At 37.0% G+C, this 20,106-nt stretch overlaps 1 protein-coding gene across 1 annotated transcript in view; it reads right to left on the bottom strand.

Annotated features, from left to right (window-relative positions):
• LOC139745575 (intraflagellar transport protein 122 homolog) overlaps window positions 1-15,134 on the bottom strand; it is a 35,288-nt gene extending 20,154 nt beyond the window's left edge. Inside the window, exons 1-8 of the mRNA XM_071655970.1 lie at window positions 15,062-15,134; window positions 12,423-12,489; window positions 10,603-10,766; window positions 9,728-9,804; window positions 6,290-6,423; window positions 4,671-4,750; window positions 1,976-2,051; window positions 891-1,082 (exon numbers count right to left, since the gene is read on the bottom strand). Of these exons, the coding sequence (XP_071512071.1) occupies window positions 891-1,082; window positions 1,976-2,051; window positions 4,671-4,750; window positions 6,290-6,423; window positions 9,728-9,804; window positions 10,603-10,766; window positions 12,423-12,489; window positions 15,062-15,120 (849 nt within the window). The 5' untranslated portion in view covers window positions 15,121-15,134. The remainder of the gene's footprint in view (window positions 1-890; window positions 1,083-1,975; window positions 2,052-4,670; window positions 4,751-6,289; window positions 6,424-9,727; window positions 9,805-10,602; window positions 10,767-12,422; window positions 12,490-15,061) is intronic.
• Window positions 15,135-20,106: the final 4,972 nt, after the last annotated feature.

Raw genomic sequence — 20,106 nt, 5'->3', positions numbered from 1 at the left:
TTCTGTGTAGAAGTTTTGAAGCCCTCACCTAGTGCCATCACATAAAGCAAACGGAATCGAAATCAGGTTAGAAATGGCGAAGGAGTAGCATTTTGTAGCCAAATGTACAATACAGGTCAAAAATCAAGGTCAAAGGTCAAAGAAGTCAAAAGTCAAACTTCTGTGTAGAAGTTTTGAAGCCCTCACCTAGTGCCATCACATAAAGCAAACGGAATTGAAATCGGGTTAGAAATGGCGAAGGAGTAGCATTTTGTAGCCAAATGTACAATACAGGTCAAAAATCAAGGTCAAAGGTCAAAGAAGTCAAAGGTCAAAATTCTGTGTAGAAGTTTTGAAGCCCTCACCTAGTGCCATCACATAAAGCAAACGGAATTGAAATCGGGTTAGAAATGGCGAAGGAGTAGCATTTTGTAGCAAAATGTACAATATAGGTCAAAGGTCAAGGTCAAAGGTCACGACTGAAATTCTGTGTAGAAGTTTCAAAGCTCCCATGTAGTGCTATCATATAAAGCAAACAGAATCAAAATTGGCTCATAAATGACAGAGAAGTAGCAAATTGAAGATTTTGATCACACACGGACACACGGACGGACGGACGGACGGACACACGGACACACACACGTACGGAGCCCGTTTCATAGTCCCCTGCTCGAACTCGTTCGGCGGGGACAATAAAAAAGATTACAAAAATCTTTAGTACAACATTTATCCTAAAGTTCTATCCTTAGCATAGATTCAACACTTATAAGTAGCAATGTGATAATTTGAATCATTTTAGTAGGCACTGGATTTGCAGTTTATTTCAAAATAGTAAACATGGCAACATTTGGTCAGTAATCAGAGTAACCTAAAATTATCTTAAACCTTGCAAGATTGCACAGATGACTTACAACATGGTTTTGATCAGGCCTGACTTTGGCACACCACACCCATGAGTTCTGCTCTCCCACCACTCCAAGCTGCACACCGTCCTTTGTATGCAATGTCACCTGCTTGTTGGCCCCTCCTATGATCAGGTACTCCCCACGGGAGAAGTAGGACAGGCAGCAGGGGTCATAGTTCAGGTTGCGCTCTTTGCCAACCTTGAAAAAACAATAACAAAATCACAGTTGAGAACAACGAAAAGCAAAGGGAAAGGATAAAGAAAAGATGACAGGCAAGAGCTTTGTGCCTAAGAATATCACAAACACAAGCATTCACTCACATACAAACACACATATAAGAAAAAAGTAAAATCCTCGTTTATTTACATTAAAAACCGGTAATGTGCTTTTGAATATCTGCATTCACAAACAAGACATCTATCCTGAATTACTGACAGTGTTACATAACTTTTGGTGGCTTATGACCTTTACCTTTGAACCTGCACCACTGCCACTTCAAGCAACAAATTGATTATTCATATATACACTTCCAACTGAATAATATCATCAATAGACATTTTTAGCTAAAGATATGGCTGAAGAACAACATTTAACAAGTTTATAAAGCTCATTGACTTTAACCTTGACCTTTGACCTATCATCACTATGTTCACGCAGATAATTGTCAATTTACTTCTGCTCTGTTCAAACATTTACACCATCACATGACATTCATATTAACATGTAGAACTACTGATAATAACTATGAAAATGAGAAGTAGAAACACTACTTGATACGTACCTCAGTACTGCACACATTGTATCTACAATATCCAATATTAATGGCCATGAGATGCCATAACATTTAAAATCCAAAATTATTACATGTCATTTCACAGCTTTCATGCACATATACAAAACGGCACTCAATGGGACATTAAATCATTTGTTCTCAACTTATGTAAGCAGTAAATATTGACCCAAAAGTCTTGGAAATACCTCATCCATATACTGGTACAAATATTTCATCCACTATATACAGTTCAGAAGAACTTGATTATCATTGAGTACCACAACGAGGTGGGTTCAACTCAAGTCTTCATTGTACATACCTGCTTTCCACTGAGATAGTAGAAGGATAATTTCTGTCCCCAGTCTAGTACAGCCAGGATATCAAAGGCTTCCTCCCTGTACAAGAAGATAACAAATACTCTGTTATGTGATAACAATTTTTCCTGGAGCACTCAGGTTTGCCCAAGAGAATTACAACATGATGATGCAACACTGTGACATCCAAAGGAAACCTTGGCACATACTTATTATAAAACATAAAGGTGTACTACATTAGCATGTTTCATAAGTCTTTCTGGACAGAGATTTCTCTAACAATTAGGGAATAATTCTACTTCTTCAAGTTGGATACCAATTTCAGTCCATGAAAAAATGTGTGATACAACATTCTCTACAATAACATGCAAGAATTTGCTTCACAAATATATTTTATATAGCAGCATACTAAAACATTTACCACGTCGCCTGTAACTGTTTTACAGATAAATGGCTCTATAAAAATGCTATTCTTCATCATCATCATCATCATCATCACCATCATCGTCATCATCATGTCAAATTGCTGTGTAATATATGGGTTGAGTAGGTGCTACATGTAATTTAGTATCCAGAACTGACTGGCTTCAATCAAATTTTGTTGTTGGGTATAGCTTCTTTGTCCTTATTTTGCTATTGCATGTATCAGAAGCGGTTTCAGCATGACAGCAAAAGAGCTATGATAATTCTTAAGTCTTTGAATGTTGGGGGAAATGATTACTCAGCTGATTAATTAGAAAGCAGCTATTGCAGTAATCATGAGTGCTGATATTGCAAGTTGAAGTTTGTGCTGAATGATGCCAGCGATATTTGCAAGTCTGTTTGAGTAAGAAACACTGTCCTTGTTTGCTAGGCTGCAAATACACACATTTTAAAGCATACAAAGCAAATATTAATCTTTCTTCATGCTTTAAGCACATGCTATTGGACTACTGATGTAATGATACTGAGGCAGGCCGCTGTTTTCAACTGTTTGTGATTGAAAATGTGCCCCTTTTTACACTATTACATCACACATCTTGTTCTCCGTCGCAAATGCAATTATCTATTCATTTGAAGTAGAAACAGACTTTGTGTTCAATTTTGTTGTCATTGTTTAAATTTCATAATAATGAAGACTCTTGTATTAAATAGAAACATTACCTTCACAAACACACAAGAATGGAAAGGATTTATTAACTGCTTGGGGTCAAAAGGCTATCAATGTGAGTTCACATAATGTAGTACTGTAAACGTCAATATTTTCGCGCGATTAATTTTTCGCGCTGAGCGGCTCGAAAACGTATTCGCGGGTTCTTAAATTCGCGCTCCGCAGCAGGTTACTTTACTGTAGTACACATTCACTGCTTTCATCCCAAGCCTCTGCTACATAGCTTGCTATGCCAGCGTACGACAAGCGACGTAGCGAGCGGCTCGACTGCGAGTACAAGCACTCAAATACGTAGTACAGCTGTGACTCTAGTACCGTAGTCACGGGGGACTGTAGCATCGATGCGTGCGGTGCACACATGCATGCTACAGTACACAGCAATCTAGGGTATCGTCTCTTCGCACAGTACTAGTAGCGTAAACATGCCTGTACATTGTACTACGTAGCAGTATCATCGATGAAGCGCACACAATTCATCCCGTTCAAAATGTGCGTAGAAAATTGTGAAGATATATTCGCGTGTTTTTGAATTCGCGCTAGCCGAGCGTAGCGCGAAATCCGCGAAAATTAATGTACCGCGAAAATTTCCACGTTTACAGTAGTACATAATTATGTTTGATATCTTTAAGCATGCATATATAACAGGTTATACTTGCACAATGCTTGTGTTTTTAGTGCCTACTATACTATTTGCTGCAAAACTCCTCAGGAAGGAATATTAAGAAATAAATGATTTTATATGTGACAAACTAAACTGATTTTGTATACCAATAAAAACCATGGTAGCTTGAGGCACATCTGCGCTTCAGATCCAATAATTCACCCTTTATGAAACTTCCCTGATAGGCCCCTTAATGGTATACCATTACCTAAATCATTGTTGTACATCTCCAAGGTAATAAAAACAATTACTATGTATCATCCTTCACCTTAAGGGTTTGTACACAAAACACAATTCACATGTTCTACTGGACTGAGATATCATGATTGAACTTAAAGTTTTGGCACTAAATAGCCCTGCCCCACGAGGACCACATGTACACTTTTAACTTTGCACTTCTTACCCCTAAAGGCGATTCCTGCCAAAGCTTATCAGAATGTACTTTTGAGAAAATGATGATAGTGCTAATTGCATCAATGGAAATACCCCAGAAACTAACATCTATACCTTTTCCACATCCACACACAATACCCACAAGAGTGGGCATTGAGTGGCTGTTGTGGCCGAACAAAAACAACAACAAAGAATGGGGGATATCGGCCAGAGTCTTCAGGATTAAAAGAGGCAGATTACCCCCAGAAGAAGTGTCCTATTTTGATCTGAAGAACATCTCATCATTAGCCATCACTGCTTTGGAACTTTGCGGTAATGTTTTGTGGCCATGCTGCTGTGCTAAACTGTAAATAATAATATTTAAAAAAAAACACACACCAAAAAACAAAAACCTACAGACAGGCAATAAGAGACAGAGAGAGAGAGAGAGAGAGAGAGAGAGAGAGAGAGAGAGATCCTATAGCATAAATTCAAGCACCCGCTTGTTCTTACTCACTTTGATGGATTCCATTGTACACTCCAGATTGGGCTAAGGCCACCACCAGGTCTTTCAATCTTTACTTTCTCTTCTCCATTCTGTGTAAATCAATCACAAAACAATAAACCATAATTTGGTCACACAAAAATATGACTTAATATGAATATATGACTTATGACTATATGAACAAATTTTGGTACTGTATATGGAAATTGATGGGAGGTTAAAGGGACTGTACAGTTCTGGTTGAGGTAAGGATTTAGCTTTCAATGTTTTGCGAGATATTCAGAAACCACTCTATAAGATGTCAAAGAGCATGCAATTCTAAGGGGAATCAAAAGTTTATTTGATGAAAATCGGTTTTGAAATGGCCGAGATATCCAAAAACAAGGTGAAACAAAGAGATCCTAATAAAAGTTGTGCCCTGTCGCCTTTTATTATTATCACTTTTTTTGATATCTCAGCCATTTGAAAACCAATTTTCATCAAATAAATGTTGAATCCTTTTTAAAAGTACATGCTCTTTCATATTTCATAAGAGGTTTCTAATTATCTCACTTAGGAATGTTATAGACCTGAATCCTCACCTCAACTAGTACTGTACAGTCCCTTTAAGGCAAGGAAAAGATTATTGATATCTTTATGCTGACTCTTGTATTTATTGATGGCACAACATTGTTCAAGGAAGCATATTTTGCAACTTCTCAAACATGTTTGTAGATGGGTCTATACAGTTTGATTCACTTCTCAAGTCATAATAGCAGAATCACAACAAATCAGGTATCTTTGTAGACAGAAACAAGATCCCACAGTCCCTGTTGGCCCAACTGAGATTAATCAATTCTACCTTGATATAACCTTCCTGTTGTGCCCTTTCCCATGAACTAGACAATACCTATACACAGGACAATACAAATAACCATGAGTGTGCATAAAAAGGGTCTCTGAAACAATACAATACCTAAACTAAACTGACAGATAATGAGAAATACTGACCACAGTACCCTTTCAAAAAACTGAATGCTTGCACCACCTGCTCAGATTTTGACAAAGCAGGCCTCGACTGGCTACATTTTATGGTAACAGAATTCACCTTCAATAAATGGAGCATACTTTGACTACCACTTGTTACACAGTCACAAACTGATGAGTGTGAAAATGTGCACATTGTGTAATGTTTATCGGTGGTAGTTGGTCGAGTTGGTTGGTTTGTTTACGTTAGCAGGCAATGACCTGCAGTGATATCGTCCAGGTCTGCAAAAGAGTTGTTTCTAGTTCATAACATGTAGCATTCATACTGTACCTGAACCACCCCAGTAGGTAGTTTCAGAACCTGATTGGATCAGATCGCCTTTGCTGTATTCTGTCTACTTATAAATTCTGAGCTAAAAGGCTGCTGAAGGAGGTTTAAGAACACAACTTCTGCTTAATAGTGTAAATGGGTTGATGGTTGATAAGTCTCGTAAAGGTGTTCTAACTCTACAGAGTGAAGGTAATAATTCTCTGACAGTAAAGTGTGATCCACATTGTTGGACCTTTTATTCCCCCTTCCTTCCCCCTCCCCACAGACACAAAAGCAGAAAGACCCCCCAAAGAATGGAGGTTATGGTGATGCAAATGACCATGGTTCATCATACCTTGGTCCTGATGCTAATGCAGCCATTGTACATTCCAAGTGCCAGGTATTGACCATCATTGGTCCAGGAACAGCAGGTGATGCGGCTGGCCATCTTGTGTTTAGATACAGATTTCTGTTCCATGGACCACAGACCTGTTCCAAAAGCATATTAAATGATAACAGCTAAAAACTAGAAATGTCGCTATGGCGACTGGTATGCCTCCGCCTTAATGCATGGTTCTGCTAATAGGTCTATAGTACAATGTCTTGACAATGTGTGATGAGTTTCAAATAATTGGCAAAATATTTAAATGATAGGTTTGTCACATATGTGTTGAATGTTCACTTTCCTTGAACTAGGTATAATTGGATGGATGGCTATACTGCCTAAGAGTGCAGGAATTTGGGAATTTGAGGATTTTTACTTCACTTTTGACCCTTTTTTTGATAAGTCTATGCATTGATTATATTTTCAAGGTATGGAGAAAAAGTGTAATTTCACTATCAAAAGTAAAATATTTGCATTTTAACTTGGCCTTTGACCCTGGAACTTTGACCCTTTGACCCTAAAATTCCCAAGAGAATCACTGTCAGGTAGAACATGCACAGATATATGTACTAAGTTTTATGATGATACATTGAGTCACTTCGAGATATGGACCAAGAGGGCAATTCCGCAGTTAGGTGGACATGACATGGATAAAAGAAATGTGCCTCTTTATCTTACTCTTTAATTCAGGTATCAACTAATGCCATGGATGTTCACCAATCACTAAGGTCTTTCAAATTCAGTAGATTTTATTTTTCATATTCATTGATTTTGCGAGATCTAAAACCATCATTTAAAATGTACATGTGGGACTGGGGATGCTGAAATTCACTTAAATGCAAATTACAGTGGGTTGCTTTGAATTTTTTTCCTCAAATTTTTGCTAAAAGGTAAAAGATGAATACATTTAAATACTCCAGAAGTCATGAGACATTTTGTTGATTACAAAAGGGTGAAATGACTTGCGGAATTACTCCGGACAAATGTAACGTTACTAACCGTAACGTTACTAACCATGCATTTGGGGTCTAGCTAATAAATCATCGGTCGAACTGCTAAAAATATTTGTGTGAACATTTGTCATGACGCAATAATTGAAATTAATGCAACACTTTGTTTTAAGTAACTTGAAATTTTGCACACTTTTTGTTTCAAGACATTGATTTTTTTGTCATGTCCTTTTTTCGTAACGTTACTAACCAGCCCTTTTAGTTGCCATAGCAATTCTAATATTTATTGGATTGTACTCATTCTTTTCTATATCATAGACCTAGGAAGGATGAACATGTTTTAAAATGATTTTGACTTGAAATGAATAAATGGTGATTTAGTAGTAAAAATAAATATCTAAATTTCTTTAAATGTAACGTTACTAACCGCGGAATTGCCCAAGAAATGAAATTTTGCCCTTTCACTTGACCTTTGACCTTTGGGCAAGAAACTTCCAAGAGAATATCTATTGGGTTATACATGTATATATCAAGTTTCAAGAAAAATCTGGCAAGTATTGCATTTAAATATGAGGGAAAAAGTGAAATTATGAGGAGTTGACCTTGACCTTTGACCCATGACCTTTCCATGACTCCACATTCCCCAGATAATCACTGCTAGTCAGTACATGCATATGTACTAAGTTCCATGAAGATAGCTTGAACCATTTCCAAGATATGGAGAAAAAAGTGAAATTTTAACATTTTCACTTGATCTCTGACCTTTGACCTCATGACTTGAAACTCTCTCTGGAGAATCTTTATTTGGTATTACATGTATACACCAAGTTTCCAGAAAAAACTTCCAGGCATTGCATAGATATGGGGGAAATAGTGAAATTTTGAGCATTTGACCTTGACCTTTTGACCTTTGACCTCGAGCATGTGCCCCCAAAAGTTGATAGGCACAACTTCGTCCACTCATGCATATACATACCAAGTCTCATTAGGATACCTTAAACGTTTATTTAGTTCCGCTGTCCACAAAATTCATTACGGACGGACGGAAGGACGGACAACCCGAAAACATAATGCCTCCTGCGACACTTCGTGGCGGAGGCATAAAAATCATATTAGAAATAGCACTAGTGCATACATCATATATTTTGTTAGTATAATTCTTCATGAATTTGGACTAGTAAAACTATTTTGGAAGGGTTAAATTTGCTATCTAGAACCACAATGTCATATCAAGCAACTAATTGCTTTTTCACTTCTACCCTTCTTACCAGCTGATATATGAGAGCTGGAAAATACTGTATTAGCTGTTATTTTTGCGAGGGGTTAATTTTTGCGAATTTCGCAAATCACAGTTGGATCGCGAATTGAACAACACGCAAAAATGTCTACATTCACAAGGGTAATAGTGCATTTACATGAGCGTCGGCGTCAGTTCGCGAAAACAACATCTCGCGAAAATGTCTATGACCTCCTCATTTGCAAAAATATCTGTACACGAAAATAACAGCATGTACAGTAGAAAGAGTCTAATCACCATGTATAGATTTGTACTGCCACAATAGAAGGCCATTGAAGTTTTATGGCATGAAAGGAACAGTACACGTTTTCTTGAGAAGACGGGAAACTATACGGCCCATGTATAATATCAAATGTCAATGAATGAGGCAAACAATATCTCAATGATGTCATCACACTGCACAGTGATTGCAGGGCTGCCAACTCTCACGCATTGAGGGTGAGACTCACTCATTTTGGTCCTTTCTCACTCTAAAACTTTATTTCATTTGCATGCATTTCTATTGATCTCACTCATTTTGACTCCTAAATTATAGCAAACATTCAGGGGCGGATCCAGGAATTCCGTAAAGAGGGGGCTCGTTTACAAAATTAAAGGGGGGGGGGGCGCACGCACCCCTCCCCCCATTTTTTTTAAATTTCTTTTGTTTCAACAAGAAATAAAGGGGGGGGGGGGGGCGTGCGCCGGTTGCGGTCCTCCCTGGATCCGCCCCTGAACATTGGCCTATGGGAGTCTCACTCTAAACTAGTTTCCAGTGTTGGCAGCCCTGTGACTGTGACTGCCATAAGCAGTCTAGACCAGCACAGCCAACATATGATGCAGGAAGTCAATATCTTTGGCAGTACAATCACCAATACAAATGACAACTACCCTAAGGCTACCAAGCATAAAGAAGTTTACACACACACACACACACACACACACACACACACACACACACATCTAACTAAGGATAAAGAAAGCCTTTCATTTTCAGATCTATCAATGATATAGTGTGTCCCTTTTTTCTTTTTCATTATTTGATGGACACAAGACACTTCTACACTGTTGTAGGTATCTGATGATATTTGCAGCACTTTTGAGCATAAGTTATGCATAATAGCAATAGGCAGTAACTACACTCAGAAAATATGTCTGGCTGATGCACTTGATATTACTCACCAAAGTCACTGAACGCACAGCTTGCCAGTTGATGTGTGATGGGGTTGAATGACAAACACTGGATGGGATCATTGTGACTGATTTGGAGAAAAACAAAACAAACCAACAAAAATATGACATTTAAACTGACTTCTAAAATAAGGGATATGAATACAAGTTAAAGATTATTTCTGACAAACATCTAAATTCAACATTGGTATTGACATAGATAGCAAAAAGGCTGATTCTTATGAGAAGAAAAAAAAAATAACTGTGAACGAACAAAAGTTTTGCAAACATTTGTAGGTAATTGAGACATAATTGTCAAACAGTCACTGTATAAATATCTCATAGTCATCCTTCATATTATTGTACCAAGTCAACAAAACAGCCTACTGCAGCTTGCAAAACATGAAGTTATCAGTACATCTCTTTGTAAGATAACATAATGCACTGCGCTGACAAGGCAAGGGAATTGAATGGAACCATGATATTTGCTTATATCAAGTTATTTCTCTTTCAGTACTGCTAGCAGAAAATATCCGACTTGTCACTGGAGGAGAGAAGTTAAAGATTAAAGACAAATGGCTCTGACAGTACACAAGGTGCATGAAAGCTACATATGATTACTAAGGTAAGTGTTTCGTTTCCTGCAATAGGAAATACTATGTAGTGATGTACAGTAAAAGTACTGTAAAATAGGCTGCCGGCCACCTCTTCCTGTAGGCAATTAGGCAGGGCTCGACACTAACGGTGGCCCGGTGGCCCAGGGCCGCCAAAAACGCACGTCGGGCCACCAAAATTTCAGAAATGAACAATTTGTTCGGATGGTCAGATGTTTGCCTTTGGGCCACCAAAAATAAAAGTTAGTGTGGAGCCCTGAATTAGGTACTCACGTATATTTGAGTATACCCTCCAGCTTTGAGGTCCAAATGATGACACTCTTGTCTGCTGAGCCTGAAGCAAATCTCTTGCCATCTTTTGCATAGCTGACACAGTACACTGTGTCCTTGTGTCCCTTCAGGGGCTGGATGAGGGTTCCATCATTTGTGTCATACACCTGTCACATAAGGTAAACATAAATTCTATATTACAACACATCTTTTGAAAAGACAGGTCATTTATATCAATCATATCAACCCAGAAGCAAATGAATATTTATTCAATGGCAACTTCCCAAAGGGCACCACATTGGCAACTTACTGAGCTTTATGAAGTTGCAACTTTCTGCATACCACAATTACTTGCCACAATAGCACTCATACTTACATTGCTCTTTGCAAAGCCAAAATGAACAGCACAACTAAACTGGGAAGCTTCCCCATATTTGTTCAGGCAGTGTGGCATCAATGTGAAAATTGACTATGGGCAGCCAAAGTAATACATAAGACATGCATGTTTCCACATTAGACAACAAACAGAAAATCCACTCCTTTGCTAAAATTGATTTTAACAGATAAAGCGTAATCAAACAGATCAGTAAAGGTTTCATTAGGATCAGACCAAGAAAAAAAAAAGTGAGTTATGGAATCTTCCTTTCTGCATAATTCACACAGAAAATAATGCTCAATTACAGTCATAATGTAACAGATCTTAAACACACTCTCACACATAAATCTTTACTTTTCTTTTGGCAAGAATTGAAGGTGGCATCATCCCTCAAATCAAATTTGTCCTGGATTAGCAATAATTTAGTAAAGATGATCTTGTGAAGGGGAAAAAATGTGACCTGCTGAATTACTGACTAAGCATTTTATTATTTTACGTAGTTCCATCGACAACTATAACACCAGCAATGCCCAGCTCTCACTAAATTGCACATCTTTTAGGCAATCTTCTGTATTTCATATGTAAAGGTCCAGTTTTGTGGAATAATTTGAACAATTCTCACAAGACTAGTGAGACCGGTTAAGGCAATCTAAATGATCATTAAACACTTCTTTGATACATGTAATCAAGTTACAAATTGATGAATAGCCTGAAGGAGAGTTTCCCTTTCTTTTCTCTTGTCTTTTATTATGAATTCAATACTCCTACTGTATATCTAATTTATGCTTCTTTCACAATAATTACAAAATCACCATCATTGATTTCATGCTTTTACATTATGGTATTTGTCTGCATATCATTTTTCAATAAGCCTATTGTGCTTTTCATGGTTATGGCACAATCATACATGACACTGTGTACTCTATGTAATTTTTTGTAAATCTGATCACGTTTTAAAGTGGACATAAATGAACTACACGTAAGGGAGAGTTTGAGGAAATAATATCACAGACGTGTTTATTTGTATATCTTGATGGATTGAATATCACTGTTCTCAACAAAACATGTTCAATATCAAAAGCACATTCCTCTTCATTGTTTGTCTGATTCTAATCCAGTTTTTGGTGTTTACTTTCTTTGACTTGGTTCTTGTTCTACATGTATAAGACAAGGCCAACATAAATTGTCAGAGCTCCCCTTTTTTACATTTCACCATGTCACCCTCATTGAGTTTCAGAACTTATGAATGTTCTAACACATACCTTGTGTGACTCACATTTTGGAAAATCAAAGATAAAGGCATCTATTACAGTATACTGTCACTTAGGTATAATTAAGTATTAAAAGTAAATATTGTAATATCAAATGGTCTGTTCTATAATATCACACAGCAGCTATGTGAGCTCAAATAACATAGAAAATTGAGCAGATTACAATGCTGACTTACTAGTACTCTGTTTCCTGCTGCAACAATCAACTGTGAGCCATCAGGTCTAAATGCGAGGTCATATATACTGTGAAAGGAAAAGACCAGTATTGATTATGATTATATGCCAAAAGTGGCAATCCTTTTTTACACATTCATATATTGTATATATGCATGAAGTTGAAACCTAACAAGTGTGAATCAATTGAATAGTATTTAAGATCGTTTCGAAATTATTCCAAATCATGATTTTGTCCTGTACACAGAAAATTCACATTAACTCTGAAAACTTATGTGATTTGCCAATGATTAACAACCGATCAGTTATCAGATAAAATAAACGAAAAACAAAAAACTGGTTCTCTTCGAACATTGTTTCTGCAGCTTCCCTTTACCTGCACCTCCTTTAATCCTCCTCCTCCAAAACAATATGAGTCAACCTCCAGGCACTATGTCTTTGGAGCAACATGTAGGTATTTCCACAGTAAAAGATTACATTTCAGGGACGTCACTTTATTTTTTGTTTCCAATGTGCATTACCCCCAATACATGTACAATACCATCTTTTAGAACAGTTTAATGAAGGACAATTTTGCCCAAAAATGGCTCCAAAGATGCAATTTTATCGAACATATTGCTTTCAACTAAGCAAGAAACACTAATTGTTGCCAATTGTGTGTAAATAATGTGATTCTGATTTGATTTGATAAAACATACATTAGAAAAAAATGTTCAATATAGGTAGTTGGAATTCTAGAAATGAAATAAAAAAGTATCAGTAAGTCTTAAAAAATAAGTAAGAAAGCTGAAATAGATGGTACATTTTTGGTTAAGTTATGATGTCACAGTATCTTTTTTTTTTTTCATTTGTGCATGCACATGTGTGTGTATGCCACATAATGTCTTTTAGCAGCAAAGAAATATCATGTGATCATTTCAATCATCAGAATATAACAGTCATGTTGCCAAAAAAAAAAGAAAAAAAAGAAAGAAATACACACACAAGGCATGCCTTTTGCACGTCAGCACACACACAGCTGGCATGTATGGATTACACAGAACATGGATTATTGTTGTCATTGTGGCAGAATGACTTATTGCAGTACATGCAGGGCATTAAGGGAAACTGGAACTTTAACAAATTAAGTTTAATAATAATAACAATAATAATTAATAACACTTTATGGCGCTTAATACTGACGTTTCTATGTGCATTTATACAGAAAAAAATATTAAATTAAAATACTGCATTATGTACATACAAAATAACAAAAAAAAAAATAGGATTGAGCAAATAGGTAAGTTTTCAGTCTTAATGATTTAAGCTTAATAGGTACCTACACTTTCAGCATTTCGGATAAAAGAGGGAGTTATGTGTGTTACTAGCCAAAAGAAAGTGAGTATGCTTGAATGAAACGCATGCAAACATCGTTTCCCTATTTACAGATAATGTGCATCAAAATTTTGACTCTAGTGTGCATCAATTACCAAGGATGTCCTTCATATTTGAGACTGAGGTGTGCAGCACTTTCAATGTTTTGTCCATCAAAAAAGTAAGTGAGGCCCGAGGGGTGTGCATCAAAAACCATGTATGGTCGTCCAAAAAACAACCATGACACACCCATGTCCACGGATAGTGGGGTGGAACTTTAGTCTAAATGTAAAAATTCAATGAATAGATTTTTTTAAAATGGATGATTCCTGGGACTAATTTTCCTGGTATGGTATTGCATCGCAATTTGCTATGCATTTTTCACCACTGTAGTCATGTACGTGTGTACTGTAGGTGCATGCTATTGCTACGTACACAATCACAAACTAACTTTTAAGTTTTGTGTAGCAATCTAGCATGCAGTTTTCTTCCATAGAAGTGTACACGATACCATTTGAAATACTGTTCATCAGCTGAAATTGCTAATCAGATCTGAGTTGGAAAATTATTCCCTGAGATTCTATGCGCTTTAATATGCGATTCCATCTGCATTATTTTAACTATGCAATGACAATGACAATGACAATGAATTTTATTCTTGAACGGCCCCGCCAGCAGGGGGCATGGAAGAATAACAAACAAGTAAATGTTTTATGGCTAAACAAAGCCATAAATAAAGATGTAATACAGAAAGCATATATATACTATGTACATATAATGAACTTCATAAAGCAAACAACGACAGTTAACAACAACAAAAAAAAAAAACCCGATCGAATAAGTAAGACAATCGGTACTTAATGGCAAACAGTGGCAGTAGTATCTTACAATAATGTAAAACTAAAAGGAAAGTAATGACGAGACATCAAAATCTGGCCATTATGATCTGACAGACGCGTGACAATTTCTTTAAAACTCTTATGTTCTTTGAATTAAAAAGCTGCTTCATTTTCAAAACATTCGGTCGGCGAGCATAATAGGTCTTAATTAAAACTTTGCGATCCGTTTCAAAGAATGGACATTTAAACAAATGCATCAATGTACAAACTGAGTGAAATTTCATCTCACAGTTTTCAATATATGGGACTATTAGAAATGTCACTTGGTAGAGTCAAGGCAATTTCATTATTTGGGTCTACAGCGTACATGATTCATTGTAAAAGCAGAAATAGACTGACGCATATTCATTCGATAGTATCCAACAAATGTATATAGAGATAATATTTACCACTGCTCGACTCTGTCCCTATCCTGGACTTTATCTACCCACGTCGGTATAGCCCTCATCTTGGTTTGCCTTTTGCTGGGCCAAATATTCGCACAAGACGCATGCGCAGTCCGTCGTCGTCAGACGGTTAGTTTGCCCAAGCAACCAACCTGCGACGATCCTGCGTGCATCCTCTCTCGTGATCTCATGCATTCAACGGTGTGTTGTAGTTTGTTTTTTTTTTTCTCTCTCTCTCTCTCCCTCTCTAGGAGTGTTAATTAACTTAAAAGGACGTGTACACGAAAGAAAAATTCAGTTGAACGCAATTAAACAATAACAAAATGATAGTAAATCGTGTATTTTAAACAATATTTATGATTGATAGGATGGTACCACGTGACATTCAAATATATTGTGCTTCTGTTAATTATGACCGTGGACTATATACTTTTCGATTCTCGCACGGGAAATTCCGTTTTATTAACAAACGTAGAATCTATGTCATAAATCAAAGTTATAGATACACTGAGAGAGGAGATGAAGAGGGAAGAGATAGGGAGGGAGAGAGAGGGAAGGAAAGAGAAAAGAAGAGAAGAATTAAGAAGAAAAAAGCGAGGGGGAGAAGAAAAAGAAGACAATAAAGTATACTAGAGCAGAAGAAATGAAAAGATAAAAGAGATAAACAAGAAAGAAGACAACAAAAAGAGAAAAAGTTAAAAAGAGGAGCGTACAATTAGTAATCCGAGCATGATGTAGACAGTCACTTATTGCACTATTGCATTGTTTTAAATACATATATCTAAATCAAAACAAAGAAGAGATGTCATTCAAACATAATGGAGACTCTGAGTTATTGCATCATTGCATTAAGAGAAGTACAGACACGTCAGTCTAACATAATGTTGAATCTTAGTTATGTCACTATTTAGGCCTACCATGATTACATTAAGTTAAATACATCCTATTAGACATCAAACAGGCATACTTATGATGGAACAACATTGTACTTCATCCGTTTTATAAACGAAGTCAGGATTTTTTTCGGGAATGTGTTAAAAGCCTTTTATTACTTGGGTTCTGCGCAATAGAAGCTTTTGAACTGTTCAGTATCGTTCTTTTTTTTTTCTCCTGTAAATGTCGAACACGACTTCCTTCTTTCCTCCAGGGTGATCAATTCTAATTGCGTAAGTACATCAATGTAAGAGGGTATATATATATATATATATATATATATATATATATATATATATCTTTTCAATGTTTACACTTTTCTTCTGCGTATAATGCAACGCTGTTCCTCATTGGTATACTGAGGCTTCGGATTCGAGGAACCTTCATTGTGGTCAACAATTCCCGTGATGGTAAACGGTGACTCTTTATAAAACTGCTTTCCACCAGCGTCATAACATCAGCATACTTGTAGGACTGGATAGTTGTGGAAGTTTTACATCATTAACCATGGCAAGCAATACGATAGGACGATGAGACTCAAACGTGCACCTGATGGGAACACCCGTTGTGAGGGCCGGATGCCTATAAAGTGGCACGTATAGCCTTTGAAACGCACACATTGCTGGCTCCCATCTGGACTCTCAGAGCCCCGTGAACATTGATGATGTAATGTGATGTTGATACATGCAGATTCTTTCTCTTATCAATTGCCGTGTGACTCATAACCCATTTCGCTTTAAGGCCATCGCACACTATACGACTTTCGGTCGCACGACTAGCGACTTTGGATCTGAAATTAACAAGCGTGTCTATTTTCAGGTTAATGTGATTTATTTCGGATCCAAAGTGTGTCAGTCGTGCGACCGAAAGTCGTATAGTGCGCGGTGGCCGTATATTCACCAACGGTGAATCGTAAAAACAAAACAAAACACAACAACAACAACAACAACAACGGCTAGACTTCCATATGTACCCCCGTTAAAATTGAAAAAAAAAGAAGAAAATATATTTAGTCATTATTCATTATTCATTCATTACGTCATTACTCATGAAACTTCTGCCCAATCATAATCTTATGAGTTGATCTACCGACCGAAGGGACATATTGCGCTCGTTGGCATCGGTCCTATTGAAGACAGCCCTTGTATAATGTTGGATCTCAACTGGGAAACTTTCGGCATCTACAACGCAGCATGACCTGATAGCCCAACTGCCCCGACTGAAGTTGCACACTGTTGTACAAGTTGCCGATGATGCTTATGATTTCATCCATGATTGTACGATCACCTTTCGTTGGGCTATCCACAATCTAGTCTGAAGCTATGAGGTTGCAGATCTATAGTTGATTAAAGTCACCAAGTATACGATATAACTGGCATCTGGAAAAATCATTCTGATTTTTTTTTTCAATTCGATTCAATTGGTTTATTCATTTCATTTTCTGATAAAACAATACAACAGGATTGAATTTTACAATACGGTACAAAAGGATAAGCAATCATTTACATGTATCTGTGAAAATGAAAAAAGAGAACTTGAATAAAGCCGAAATGGCCTTGTAAGGTATAAATTCACTCATGTACGAGTATGCACAAAATAATTGCTTTTTAAAGTACAAAGTGTAGACATGGACAGAAAACCAACAAACACATCAAAACATAATAAAACAAGACAAAACAAAACTTATGACAAATGGTATGATAGATTGACTATGTGTGATTGCTGAAAGGTATATTTAAAAAAAAATCTTAAATGGGGACAGGCTATTGCGTGAACAAATATCTCTAGGAATGGAATATCAGATTAATGGAAATTGGTGACGTACGTCACCAATTGATCCTGTGGGTCGATTTTATAGATTAAAGATGGTCTAATAGTAGAATGGATTATTTTTCCGTTTTTTAAGTTTTCCGGTTTAGAATGATAGACGACTGCGCAAAAGATCCATATATTATAACTTTAAGGTTGTCAGGAACTGAAACGTCCTCTGGACCTCAATGGATGAAGATTGCATTTAACCTACAGGGCCATGACTCCGTCAGCACAATTGCCCCTTGCTTTGAGGCAATATCCGGTGATGGAAACATGCTCTAGGGAGAAGTCATGTTTGACCATGCATGTCACTAAAAAAATATACCTAAATTTGGTATTTTCGTATTACAAATCTGAATTCCCGGTCATTTGTCAAGAGTCATATCTCCTCCATCTAATAATGACCTTATAATCACGAGTTTGATGTTAAAAAAAAAAATCACTGAGTAATTGCAAATTCCACGGCCACCAAAATTGTGATATTGATTTTTTTTCCTGCGACTGATTTAGAATCGATAGCAAACATTCCAGATTTGCGATCACTTCAGTCAGCACTTCAGTGCGAGTTACACTGTTCTTAATGTTGAAGCAGCTAAACAATAGCAGACGGAACTGCACAGTGTAATCAGTCTTTTTTCTTTCAGATTCTCGTTAAGTTAAATGTGTGAAGTGGAAAGAGTTTTTCTTTTCCCTTTCCTTTGTAATATTAATAACAATAATAGGTTTGGCGGGATATTGGGTCAGCAGGGAGACCTCGAGGAGTATGTTTGCATTATTATTTTAGATTTCGGTCTAGTTAGTAGGAGTGGTTTTTGGAGTGAAAATATTTTTCGTCTCCTTTCGAAAGTGTCATGTACATCCTTACAAGCCATGCATTGTAAGTGCAAAGTTTGTGACGTACGCATGATTATTCAGTATAAAAAGATGGACTTCGGTATGTTTGTTGGGATAGTGCACATCATTGTATATAATCAGGTGATGGTCACTTCTAATGATATTTCAAGTCAGTGCCTCCGGGTTGGAATGTGTTTGTGCCGTAAAGACTTTCACTTCATGAGCTATTTGACCTGTGCGTTTAACTGCGTCTTTTATTTTATGTTTGAGGAAGTATATGATGCATGCAGGGAGGTGTTACAGAGATGGAGTGGCAACTCTTCGTAATTCATGCAAACACATATTTGGGTTCAAGACGTTACAATGGGATGTCTTGCATTCCACTACCCTTTTAAGTCATGCTCGGCACTGCTCTAGCTGCAAGACGAAGTTCGGAGACGAAGAACGCATTTCACCTTTCGTTGAATTACAAGCTTTATTTCACCGTAAAATTTTACATAAAATACTCAAATTGATTTATAATAGTTTAGGAAAGAATTCAATATTATAAACATGTATTTCTAGTTTTTTCGTAATGCGCAAATCGAAATGAAATGAAAATTAGGCCCTCTCAAAAACCTAATATTTTTCTAATGCGCACATTTCCGCATATTAGTTTTCTGTCTTTTAATCTGGGATATTTTGATCTTTCAAATAAAGTACTCCGCTAAAGCGTGTTCCAGCGTGCTTTACTAAACTATTTGCTGTTAAAATTGTCAGTTTTACACTGCATTTTGATTCGCTACTCCAATTCAAGGTACACACATTCATTGTTGCCATCACATTGAAAGAGAGAGCGAATTGCAATAGGGGCAAGTATATTTCTAGATGTGAGAGTGCTAGTCCCTATTATTGATGCTCTCTTTTGTCAAAGCACATAGGTAACACCTGTAGTTGAACGCATAACTTCTCGGCGGTGTCGCGCATGACTTCAAAGGAGAGCAGTAGTTGTCTCTCCTTCTCTAGGTGCTCACCTCTCTGGTTTAATTATCGACTTTTCATGCTACTGCCTATACTGTCTTGGAATGTGTGTACTCGGGTGGAGACCTTATGGAGGAAACCTGTTTTAATGAGGTCAAGTGCTGACTTTTTGGGAGGCGTGGTTTTTATGAACTGGAGAAAGGTTTGTTTTTTTTTTTTTTGGTATTATGTGTAAGGAGGTGTGAAGCCTGTATAATATACACACGGTGTTTACAGGGATGCGTTAACTCCCATTTTGGTGTCACGCCTGCACGTGCTCATTTTAATGATGCGTGCACGTTACTATACAGAGTGTTATTTGAATAGAGTGTTCGTACGTTGATTGGTCAGTATGTTGATTAAAAATAAAAGGGTTGGGGTTTATTTGGGCGGGGTAGGGAGACTTCAAGGAGGGGAAATGGGCATTTATTATTTCCATATCTTGGGAGGAGTGGTATTTATGTTCGGGA

The sequence above is a fragment of the Diadema antillarum genome, unplaced genomic scaffold, assembly GCF_040938485.1.
Source record: "Diadema antillarum isolate AM-2024a unplaced genomic scaffold, OU_Dant_1.0 seq00001278_RagTag, whole genome shotgun sequence".
Classification (NCBI taxonomy): Eukaryota; Metazoa; Echinodermata; class Echinoidea; order Diadematoida; family Diadematidae; genus Diadema; species Diadema antillarum.
The sequence above is the reverse complement of the archived record's forward strand: the minus strand, read 5'-3'. Positions and strand labels throughout refer to the sequence as shown.